Source organism: Scylla paramamosain, chromosome 11, assembly GCF_035594125.1.
Source record: "Scylla paramamosain isolate STU-SP2022 chromosome 11, ASM3559412v1, whole genome shotgun sequence".
Lineage (NCBI taxonomy): Eukaryota > Metazoa > Arthropoda > Malacostraca > Decapoda > Portunidae > Scylla > Scylla paramamosain.
The window spans coordinates 29,167,167-29,178,860 of NC_087161.1; the positions used below are offsets into that span (position 1 = coordinate 29,167,167).

An 11,694-nucleotide genomic window follows, 5' to 3' on the forward strand; every position below is an offset into this window, starting at 1 on the left:
CCATTTTGATCATCTAAATCATATTAAGGCATTGGATGAGACCTGGACAGCTTGGGTCAACACCATACATAGGTACTCCACTACTCTGTGGGAGGCACTTGATTGTGGCAAGAGTCATCACAATACCAAACACCATCCTTGACAAAGCACAGCATGGCCCACTCATCCACAGGAACCCAGCCATCTCTAAGGAGCAAATCAATGCTGCCCAGTGTCACTCCTCATCACGTTTAGGGAATAAGAAGTAGATCCCACCCCATCCCACCCCAGCACCATCTTTACATAGAATATAATACAGAGGACAAAGAAGGAATACAAACAGGGCACATGGTATGGTATGGAACACCAACCCTCACTTTTGGAAAACCCCAGCCACTCAGTAGGAGACCAGCCAGTCACCATGGCTATCACCTGGGGATTCTTAGGAACAGGTGTTAGGTATAGAATGAGAGATAAAGAAAACTCCCAATACATTTCAAGTCTATACGCAAGTCTCCATAGATAGACAAAAAAGTGTTCATGAATTAAACACAATATTGTAAGTTTTAAATGTTATGTGGTACCTTAGATAGATGGACAGGTCACTTGAGAAGAGAAAATAAGAAATGTCTTAGGAAGAGTATTTTGTCATATGTATGAATATATATGACTGTATGACATAGATGACTGGTGAAGTAGATTTTGTCCCTTATCAGAGTGGTTGTGTAGCTGAAACAAATTAATGATTATCAAAACAGAGACACATTTGAGCTGATTGGTGAATTACAGTTTCAGAGTGGATACAGCATACACTGGGATGATAAAACTACTGCAGTCATAAAGTAGATGAAAAAATACTGTGGGGAGGAATGTAAAGCAGTAACATATGCAACAAAAGAAAGAAAGAAAGAAAGAAAGAAAGAAAGAAAGAAAGAAAGAAAGAGAAAGAAAGAAAGAGAGAGAGAGAGAGAGAGAGAGAGAGAGAGAGAGAGAGAGAGAGAGAGAGAGAGAGAGAGAGAGAGAGAGAGAGAGAGAGAGAGAGAGAGAGAGAGAGAGAGAGAGAGAGAGAGAGAGAGAGAGAGAGAGAGAGAGAGAGAGAGAGAGAGAGAGAGAGAGAGAGAGAGAGAGAGAGAGAGAGAGAGAGAGAGAGAGAGAGAGAGAGAATGATGTGACATGACATCTTTAAGTACAAATGAGTATATAGTAACCATACACTGATACTTGTCCCCTTATACAGTGATAAGTTTACCCAAACACAATGGACACGGATGGAACTTTTGGAGGCTAAAGTGCTCCAGGTGACTGGTGGACTCCATTTCATTGCGGAGGTCCAGGATTCTCTGCACAGTTGGGCTTTTGGTGTCAGTGGAAGTGGTGGCAGTGTGGCAGCAGTAACAGTTTTGGTCTTTCTATGGGCAAGTTCTGTAGGATTCATATTCTGCCTCCTCATGAGGGACATCAGTGTGAAGGGTCAACAGAGCATCAATTCCCTCCTCAGGCAAAGAATGATGGATGCAATTTTCTGTTTCTTGTTGTTGCTCCACCTTTTCAGAGTGCTTGAGGCGCTCGTCAGCCAGCTTTCCACTGCTGGTGGGTGTCTCAGACTCACTGGTTCCTGTTCCACATCAAGAGTGTTAGCAGATGCCACTTGTATTTCATCTACTTAGTACATTACATCATTACATAAATAACTGGTGTTATCTGATATTAAAGTGCTAATGAGCAACATGCCACAGAAATCTGTTTATTTCAAGAAAATTATGAAGATAATAATAATGTTTCGTTGCACTTCATAAGATGGCTCAGTTTTTACTACTCACCAACACTGCTAAAGATAGCAACTGGACTCTTAAGGACGCTGCTTATCTTCTCGAGCTGCTGAAGGTCATGATCTGCTTCCTTTTCCTGCACCAGCTTTGATATCAAATCCTGCAGGAAACAACTGTGTTAATTCACATTTTGAATAAATCTAATAGATGAAATTTCACTTACAACACCTTATGTGTCTCTGGTGACTCATGGAGGACAGATACATCACCTGAGAGTAAATGGTCAGTGAAGAAGTTGACCCTTGATCCTGGCTAATCACATTAAGTACATTAAACACTCCTGTTAACTAATAAATGAGGGATAGATTTCTCTGGAAGGTTACATTACACTACTTCCCTGGCATTTGAAAACATTTTGCTCTACATGAACTCATATGGAAGCTTTACTGCAACATTAAATCTCAGCTAGATGCCAGATGGTGTAGCCTCCATCACAGAGCAAGGTAATGATATGAAGGCTTAGTACTTTGGTCAACACCTGAATAAGAACCGTTTGAGATGCAGCAGAGATCACTAACCTGCCAGCAATTGAATAAGAAGTGTGTGAGATGCAGCAGAGATCACTAACCTGCCAGCAATTGAATAAGAAGTGTGTGAGATGCAGCAGAAATCACTAATCTGCCATGACATGAATAAGAAGTGTGTGAGATGCAAAAGAGAGCACTAACCTGCAGAGTGGTTTTGCTTCATTTCCTCTCATTCATGATGGAGGCTGGCAAGGTCTAACTCGCGTTCTCGAGCTTGTTGCTTCATCACTCCTCGCTGCAACTGGTAGATGGTGATGTAGTCACCTGAAGAAGGATAAAATTCTTCATTAAAAGACCAAGGAAATGGCATACAGTAAACAGTAAACACTTCCTCCACTTCACTTTTACAGATGATTCAAATGAGCAAAAAACATGCATACACCGATGGACTCTGTCTCCTCATGCACTACAGCATGCTTAAGCTGCTACTTCCTGTCACTTAGCTCAGCCACCTCCTTCATGCTGCAAGTTAACCTGCTCTCCAGGACCCTGTGAGCCTCCTGCAGTTGTTGCAGCTTCTGTTAAAGCTCAGTTCCTCCCAATCCTGTTGTTTCTCCTGATAAAACAATAAGTTTGTTTCTCTCAACTTTTCTTAATACAGCCTCAATAAACAAATCCAATAACAATGCTTTTATTTTGTTATTAATTCAAAAAATTGAGCAACAGTGAGGAAAAATTATTTGCTTTATTATTAGAGAATATAAACTTTCTTACCTTTTGGTTCAGTTATGACATCTTCAGACAACTTTTCATGAGCAAGAGATTCTCCCAGCAGTTTGTTATACTTATCCCTCTCACAGTCTAGCTGAACCTGAAGACTGCTGCACTCACTCTCCAACCTGCTAACCTCAGATGTCAGTGTAGCCACTTGACCCAGCAATTTCCCCTTGGTATCTGTACCTGGAGGTGAAAAATTGATGCAACAGAGGGCCAGACAAGAATGACCAATGGAAGTAATTAGACGTAATGTAAGAAGTGGGTATAAGACTAAGGGAAATAGAAGGGCAATGGAGAGAGGGTTAGATGCACCAGAAATGTCTGTGGAGCCAGGAAAAATTTTAACTTGTAACAGAGATAACTAAGAGCAACTGTGAATGAATAAATGTGATGTAGCCTCGACCCATGACTGGGAAAATGCAAAAGCAGCACCTCAGACACCAGGACCATGATGACTGGCAGCTCCCAAAATTAGCTGCTGGCTTTTGTACTCCTAGTCACCACAGGAGGCTCATCCACAGCTAATCCTATCAGCTGATCATCTTGGGTGAAGTAATTGTTTATCAGTCTGGCTGTTGAGTCCTGATGCAGAGATGTGTGTGTGTGTGTGTGTGTGTGTGTGTGTGTGTGTGTGTGTGTGTGTGTGTGTGTGTGTGTGTGTGTGTGCACTTTGGAAAGCCTCCCTCCAAGGAGAATGTCAGTTTGATATACAAATATATATTCATGTGGATGGTAGCTCACATTTAGCTTCTGAGTTCTCACATGAAGACATGCCATCCTTGTCTTTTTCCTCTGAGGGAGTGACTTTATACTCTGTGATAAGTGCATGCAGCTCACTATTCTGTCTTGTGACGTTTTTGATTTCTATCTGTGAAAGACACAAGAAGGCAGTAAGTTAACTTGTTTAACATGCCACATCATTTTATATATATTATGCCAAGTTTAAACAGGAAAGCCTCACCAGAAGCATCAACTAAAGACCAAAGTGATTAACAAATCTTTCACTTTACCACCCTTAATGACAAAAGCTGATGATGTCCATATCCTGCATTTTTACACCTTCATGATTCCATTAGATTACATTAGATTACATTAGAACAGTATGTGACCAATGACGTCTCCATTCTACATTGCCATGACAAGAATACAGGGCTTTACTGAACATAAACCAAGGACGCCTCCATTCTACATTGCCATGACAAGAATACGGGGCTTTACTGAACATAAACCAAGGACGCCTCCATTCTACATTGCCATGACAAGAATACAGGGCTTTACTGAACATAAACCAATGACGCCTCCATTCTACATTGCCATGACAAGAATACAGGGCTTTACTGAACATAGACCAAGGATTCCCTCCTCCTCTCTCTAAGGGTTAGGGTTCTCTCAACAGTTACAGCATGGTGTGAGAGATGCAGTGCTGTCAAGGCTTTACTATTTACAGGAAGCAACACACCAATAAATAAATGTTACTTTGGAAATGAAACTGAATAATCAAAGGCTTTATATCTCATGAACTTCCCTTCTTTAATAAACTGTCTTCAAGCTGACAGACTCCAGTAGTATTGCATCTTAGGAATATTCTACAGCTGATTTCATAATAACTGCTCTCTAAAACTGACTACATGCCTCCTTCCCTGCCTCCTACAGACTCTACTCAACAATTGTTGCTATTCTGTTCATGCTGGTGTGACAGTTAACCAGTATATTAATTCCTTAGTTATGTACACTCTAGAATGGTGGTTCATTTTATCTACCAGTGATTTGAATTCCCAGCTTCTAAGTATTACATTATTATTTGTTGATTGGTACCATTTGTATGCAATCAGAGAAAGATTTCAATATAAAAACATATCCATGTTACTGTTACCTTTCAGAATGTAAACCAAAATGAAAGCTATGTAAATTCTTACTTTAGATTATGTTGTCATTTCATTGAATGATGTAATTTCTTGGTTCTTGTGCTTCTTCAAATGCAGTCCCTTGTCTGGTTTCTCTGTCAATTCTAATTTCTTATTGCTCTGTGGAAAAACAAAGTGCAAATGTTTAGGATGAACTGATTCAATAATATTGCTTTCACAATTTCAATATTGTTCACAATTTCTGCAGGAAGTTTACTCCATATATTTACTATACGATTAAAGAAAAATGTTTGGCCTTGTGGGATTTAAAACGTTTGGGTATAATCTTGAATCTATTATTTCTTGTTAGGTAGAATGAAGGAGGAGGAGGAGGAGGAGGAGGAGGAGGAGGAGGAGGAGGAGGAGGAGGAGGAGGAGGAGGAGGAGGAGGAGGAGGAGGAGGAGGAGGAGGAAGGAGGAGGAGGAGGAGGAGGAGGGAGAAACAAAGATAGGAGGGAAGGAAGAAAGGAAGAAAAGGGAATAAGAGAGAGAGAGAGAGAGAGAGAGAGAGAGAGAGAGAGAGAGAGAGAGAGAGAGAGAGAGAGAGAGAGAGAGAGAGAGAGAGAGAGAGAGAGAGAGAGAGAGAGAGAGAGAGAGAGAGAGAGAGAGAGAGAGAGAGAGAGAGGAGTTGGTAAGGAAAATTATTACAATGGTCCAAGGTGAAGAACAGGGACTGGAATGAGAAGTGGAAGAAGCATATAGAATTGGAAAATATAGTGAAGGAGGTAAAAGACCATTAAAAGTGAGAATGAGATCCCAAGTTACAGTAAAGGAGATCCTAGTGAGAACTGGGAAGCTTGCTGAAAATTCAGAATACAAGAATATTTGGGTAAAAAAGAGATATGAACTTGGAAGAAAGGGAAAAAGAGAAGGATCTGAGGAATGAAGCCAAGCAAAAAAAACGAGAGAAGTACAGAGACCGAGAAGCAGAAATTTTATTGGAGGGTACTAGATATGAAACTAAGGAAATGGTATATTCAGGAAAGGGAACAAGAAATGAAAGAACCACAACAGCAGACAGACAAATTGCATGTGGTGGGAGAAGTAGTATATTAAGAGTAATATATACAAAACAAACTTCATGTAAACAAATAAAATTTTCAGAAAACTTGTCACACAAAACCTTATTAACAACTCACCTTCTCCTTCTGCGGCATTTCCTTCCTTCTTATCTTTCTCCTTTCCTTCTCCATCTTCCTCCTCCTCCTCCTCCTCCTCTCCTTCCTCTTTCTTTCCACCTTCCTCCTCCTCTTGTGACTCTTAACTCTCTTCCTCCTCGTCCTCCTCTTCCCCTGTGCTTCCCTCCTCTGAAAGAAAAGACTTGTTTAAAAAGCAAGAAAATATAGTAGTAATAGTAAAAAAAAGTCAATGAAATGAAAGTTTATACACATATGAAATTAGTGAAAATTTGACACCAAACATTCTCTATCTGTAACATTACATCAGAATGACGAGAACACAAGATATGAAAAGTGAAAGGGAATGATGTATATAACAAAGAAAAACATTGTATAATGACATATGACAGGAAAATAATCTTGTATACTTGTCCCTTAAATACTTGCTTCCTTGTATATTAACTCCCAAAATGCTCATTCCTTGTACTCTCATTTTCAAAACACCTCTTCCTTATATATTGTCACTCAAACACTCCTTTCTTGTACACTTATTCCCAAATCATTCCTGTCTTCCTGTATTCTCATTCTCCAAACACTCCTGCCTCTGCACACCCAGTTCCTCAAAACATTTCTTCATTGTTTACTCATTCCCCAAACACACCAACTTTCTTGTATACTTAGCTCTCAAAAGATGCATTTTTAAACATCCATAACTCCTTTTATTTTCATTCCCCAAACACTCCTGGCTGTGCACACTCCAGCACGTTAACACCACACACACATTCACACTCTTAATATCATCTGTCAGCCCCTAGTGGAAAGGGACAATCTTGTGGCCCACCATACTACACCTCAGGAGGTCAGACACAGCATTCAGTTAACAAAAAATCACATTAACACCCACTCCCCACAGAACATAGTAACACAAAATCAGATTAACACTCACCCCAACGTCACATTCACAAGACAAGTTCTCATCCCACAGCCGTAAACTGTTTGCGGCCACCTACGAGGACCTTGCCAAGAAGATGCTTGCCTACACAACCCCAACGGACACAGCTCTGTACCGGCGCATCCCGGCTAACACGACAGGCCTCGCCAGCATCCTCTTCTTCATCGAGCGACTCCAGAGGTGCTACATACCCACGGGGGAGAAGCCTGTTAGCATGGGAGTTGCTGCTGGCTGGTACATGTTGTCAGCTCTCCTACAACAAGGTGAGGACCTGTTGAGGTGTAAGACTGGTCAGTTCAAGTGTTGGAGCATTTAGTGTTTGGTAAGATGGCTGGTACATGTTGCCAGCCCTCCTACAGCAGGGTGAGGACCTGTTGGGGTATGAGACTAAGTTGAATGCAAGGGTAGTGGTGTTTAATGTTTGATAAGATGGGAATACAGAAAGACAGTTATTAAAGGATAGATTTAAAACTGGGAAACTTTACATGATACCTGGTGTATTTTCATAATTGAGCTGATATTAACTTGAATTAGTTCTGGCATGAGCAATATAAGCAAGTGGTGTTAATATGACTGATATGGATATCAAGTAATGTATTTAATTTTATCAGTAGTTCTCTTCATATGATGATATCAACAGTTTTCTTAGTAAGATATGAGATATAAATCTTTTAGAAATGATGAGAAAACTCTTAAATTGCATTTTCATCTCTGAAACATTTTAAAATGGTCTTTTCTACATTTTTTAATTTAAAAAGATGTGTTACTTTCAAAGATTTTAAATTGCCTTTGTATCATCCTCCATGTCTTAAAATTGCCTTTTCATGGCATCTTTCCCTCCTCCTCTTCCTCCTGCAGGCTCCAACACCTACCCAATCAGCAGTGCAGCACGGGTAATCTACTGGGTTGGCTACAGTGTGTCCCTCATTGTGTACACATCATACTCTGCCACACTGGTCTCACATTTTGCTGTGGAGCAGCCTGCACCTCTGCCATTCAGCAACCTGCGGGACCTGTCTAGGCAGTCAGGCTGGGATGCTGGATGCAACAACAATGACCTCTTCCAAGTGACAGCCTCGGTGGGTCCTTGGCTTCTTGCTGTGTGAACTGATATACCATCCAGTGGCTGAGAGTTGAGGAGAGAGAGAGAGAGAGAGAGAGAGAGAGAGAGAGAGAGAGAGAGAGAGAGAGAGAGAGAGAGAGAGAGAGAGAGAGAGAGAGAAAGAGAAAGAGAGAGAGAGAGAGAGAGAGAGAGAGAGAGAGAGAGAGAGAGAGAGAGAGAGAGAGAGAGAGAGAGAGAGAGAGAGAGAGAGAGAGAGAATTTTGTTCAGTGCCAGATTTAGGAGTCCACAAAAAGACCAGCTGCCCAGGAGCCTCCACAATCTGGGGTCTCCACAATCTGAGGAGTCTCCCACATAAATATTCTGTAAGTGAAAGAAACTTAAATTAATCAAACACTAGTTTTCTATGAACTAAATATTTTTTTTATTACTATCAAAATAACCACTTGTTTCATTTACACTAAATAAATATGTTCCTTTCACTATAATATATTATATGTATTAAAAACTGCATGGAATACAGATACAAAAATATTAATATAAATATTTCAGGTAGATGGCCTCCACACTCAGGCTGCTCACAGGCCTCCACAGACACAAATCCAGCCCTTGATTTGTAAATTAATTATTTTATTTAATTATTTATTTTTCCTTTGTAAGAGGAGCACTGCCTTAGGGAGGGAGAGAGAGAAAGAGAATAAAAAAAAAAAAAAACAGATGCCATTTCTTTAAGAAATGGCATCTGTAATAATAATCTGTTATATGCCATAATAAATTATGGCATATAACATAAAATGTTATATGCCATTTGATAACAGTTTTCTATAGATCTAAGTGTAACTCAGTAAGTTTGTAACACAATCTCCCTCTCCTAAATCCAAATTGCTTTATTATCACTGGGAGAGGCTGGGATGGACTGGGAGAGGCTGGAATGCACTGAGAGAGGCTGGGATGGACTGGGAGAGGCTGGGATGGACTGGGAGAGGCTGGAATGCACTGAGAGAGGCTGGGATGGACTGGGAGAAGCTAGGATGCACTGGGAGAGGCTGGGATGGACTGGGAGAGGCTGGGATGGACTGGGAGAGGCTGGAATGCACTGAGAGAGGCTGGGATGGACTGAAATGCACTGGGAGAGGCTGGGATGGACTGGGAGAGTCTAGGATGCACTGGGAGAGGCTGGGATGGACTGGGAGAGGCTGGAATGCACTGAGAGAGGCTGGGATGGACTGGGAGAGGCTGGGATGGACTGGGAGAGGCTGGAATGCACTGAGAGAGGCTGGGATGGACTGGGAGAGGCTAGGATGCACTGGGAGAGGCTGGGATGAAAAGGCTGGGGCTGGGGCTGAGGCTGGGGGAAAAGGTCAAGAATGTTGGGTGTATCTCCAAGACAGTCAGGAATACGAGTAGGGTGTTGCACCAATTGCTCTAGGTCATGGAGGATAGCAAAGTTGTAGGCTAGTTCACCAGGATGGTCAGTGAAGGGAGAGGAAAGCCAAAGCTGGTGGTGAACATTGAAGTCTCCAAGAATGGAGATCTCTGCAAAAGGGAAGAGGGTCAGAATGTGCTCCACTTTGGAAGTTAAGTAGTTAAAGAATTTCTTATAATCAGAGGAGTTAGGTGAGAGGTATACAGCACAGATAAATTTAGTATGAGAGTGACTCTGTAGTCGTAGCCAGATGGTGGAAAACTCAGAAGATTCAAGAGCGTGGGCACGAGAGCAGGTTAAATCATTGCGCACATAAACGCAGCATCCAGCTTTGGACTGAAAATGAGGATAGAGAAAGTAAGAGGGAACAGAAAAGGAGCTACTGTCAGTTGCCTCAGACACCTGAGTTTCAGTGAGGAAAAGAAGATGAGGTTTAGAAGAGGAGAGGTGGTGTTCTACAGATTGAAAATTAGATCTTTGACTGCGAATGTTGCAGAAGTTAATGAAGAAAAAGTTGAGGGGGGGTGTCAAGACACTTAGGGTCTTTGACAGAAAGGCAGTCTGACCTGGGGACATTTATGGTCCCCTCCCCAGATGGGGACTACGAGGCTGGTGTAGGAGTCGCCACGATGATTTTAAAATTTTTGAGTGAAGGGTGTGTGTGTTATTAGGTGCTTGTAGTTTTGTGTGGAGGAAGAGAGTTGTCTTTAGAGGGCAGGCTATGACTGCCCCCTTGTGTTGTGAGACACAAAGGGAAACGTTCAGCGAGGTCACAGCTGGGTTTAATGATAAGTTCACAGCACCCCCTGAACAGTGCTTTAGACCTCACTGGTAGTAATTATCATTTAGGCAGATGTCTACTGCCTCCTCATATATATATATATATATATATATATATATATATATATATATATATATATATATATATATATATATATATATATATATACCCAGCCAACATTGGATAATGGGAGGCATGTGGGTGTTTTGTGGGCTACTTTATGGGTCCCATGTGGGCTACCCACATTACTGTAAAACACAGGTTGTTCTTGGAGATTTAAACTTTTTGCATTTATAAATATTCATTCACATGACAGTAAAGATTCATTTTACTAACATGCCAGTTTCTCTTAAACCAAGCAATTTACGTGTAATCTTATCTTACAAATGGCTTGAGGCATTCTCTAACCCTCTTGGAAAGTTGACAGATATAAGTAATACTGCTAATTTTCATTGAAATATTAAAAGAAAATTAAATAAATAAATAAATAAATAAAATAAATAAATAAATAAATAAATAAAAATCTTTTGGTTCAGTGATGTTCCTCATTTTTTGTCCAAGGTTCTAACCATACCTAAACTAACTTAACAACACCAAAACTAACCTAACCATACCTGCTGTAACCTAACCATACCTAAACTAACTTGACCACACCAAAACTAACCTAACCATACCTGCTGTAATCTAACCATACCTAAACTAACTTAACCACATCCAAACCTAACTACACCCAAACTAACCTAACTGTACTTGCTGTAACCTAACCATACCCAAAACTAACCTAACTACACCCAACCATATCAAACCTAACCTAACCATACCTAAACTCAAGGCAAGGTATGGCGTGTCTAGCCAGTGGTAGCCATAATTATTTCCTATTTTCATCAATAAGAAAAGGCATTGAATTCAATTTAAAAAAAACCTTTCAATTATTGTTAAAGGTTTGTAGAAAAGAATATATCAAGAGCTAGTGTTATTTCATAAGATAGGTAATGAAATACTGGCACATTAATAAAAGTGATATCAAGCCTCAATATACTGACATACGGTAATAACAGTGTAGTACCATCACAATCACCAGCACCACCACCTTACCATTTATATCACTAGACAACCACCTCTACACCGTACGTAATGTACTTTCCACATATAATGCATACCTTTGGGCAAATTGGTGTCAGCGGAGCATTGAATGAATGCCTCTTGGCACTTGCTGGGAGACTGGATGCCTTGGTAATCTGCAGGGATCACCACTTTTTAACACAGGCTAACTTCTTACTTTACACGTTATGGAAGGCATCAAGTATGGCTTCAAGCATTTTAAAGTATTCACAACATTGTCGAGTGCAATTTAAGATACCTTACTTCTGAACTGGTGGTGAACCGCCAACGTACTGTTT

General features: G+C 40.7%; 1 protein-coding gene across 14 annotated transcripts; it reads right to left on the reverse strand.

Moving 5' to 3' along the window:
* Nucleotides 1-274: 274 nt before the first annotated feature.
* LOC135105253 (uncharacterized) lies at nt 275-11,672 on the reverse strand. Of its 14 annotated transcripts, none has more exons than XR_010270767.1 (11): nt 11,660-11,672; nt 11,455-11,532; nt 7,899-8,152; nt 7,021-7,297; nt 6,096-6,263; nt 4,969-5,076; nt 3,794-3,920; nt 3,050-3,235; nt 2,477-2,891; nt 1,800-1,908; nt 275-1,594 (listed from the first exon to the last, which is right to left on the reverse strand). XR_010270767.1 is itself a non-coding variant. In XM_064013478.1 (9 exons), the coding sequence occupies exons 4-7, from the start codon at nt 6,147-6,149 to the stop codon at nt 2,857-2,859; spliced, it is 402 nt and encodes a 133-aa protein (XP_063869548.1). In that variant the 5' UTR covers nt 6,150-6,263; nt 7,021-7,297; nt 7,899-8,450; nt 11,455-11,666; the 3' UTR covers nt 275-1,594; nt 1,800-1,908; nt 2,477-2,856. The 14 variants fall into 14 exon arrangements, 1 of the variants encoding a protein (XP_063869548.1); XR_010270763.1 differs by having other exon boundaries at nt 7,899-8,450; XR_010270768.1 differs by having other exon boundaries at nt 11,655-11,672.
* Nucleotides 11,673-11,694: the final 22 nt, after the last annotated feature.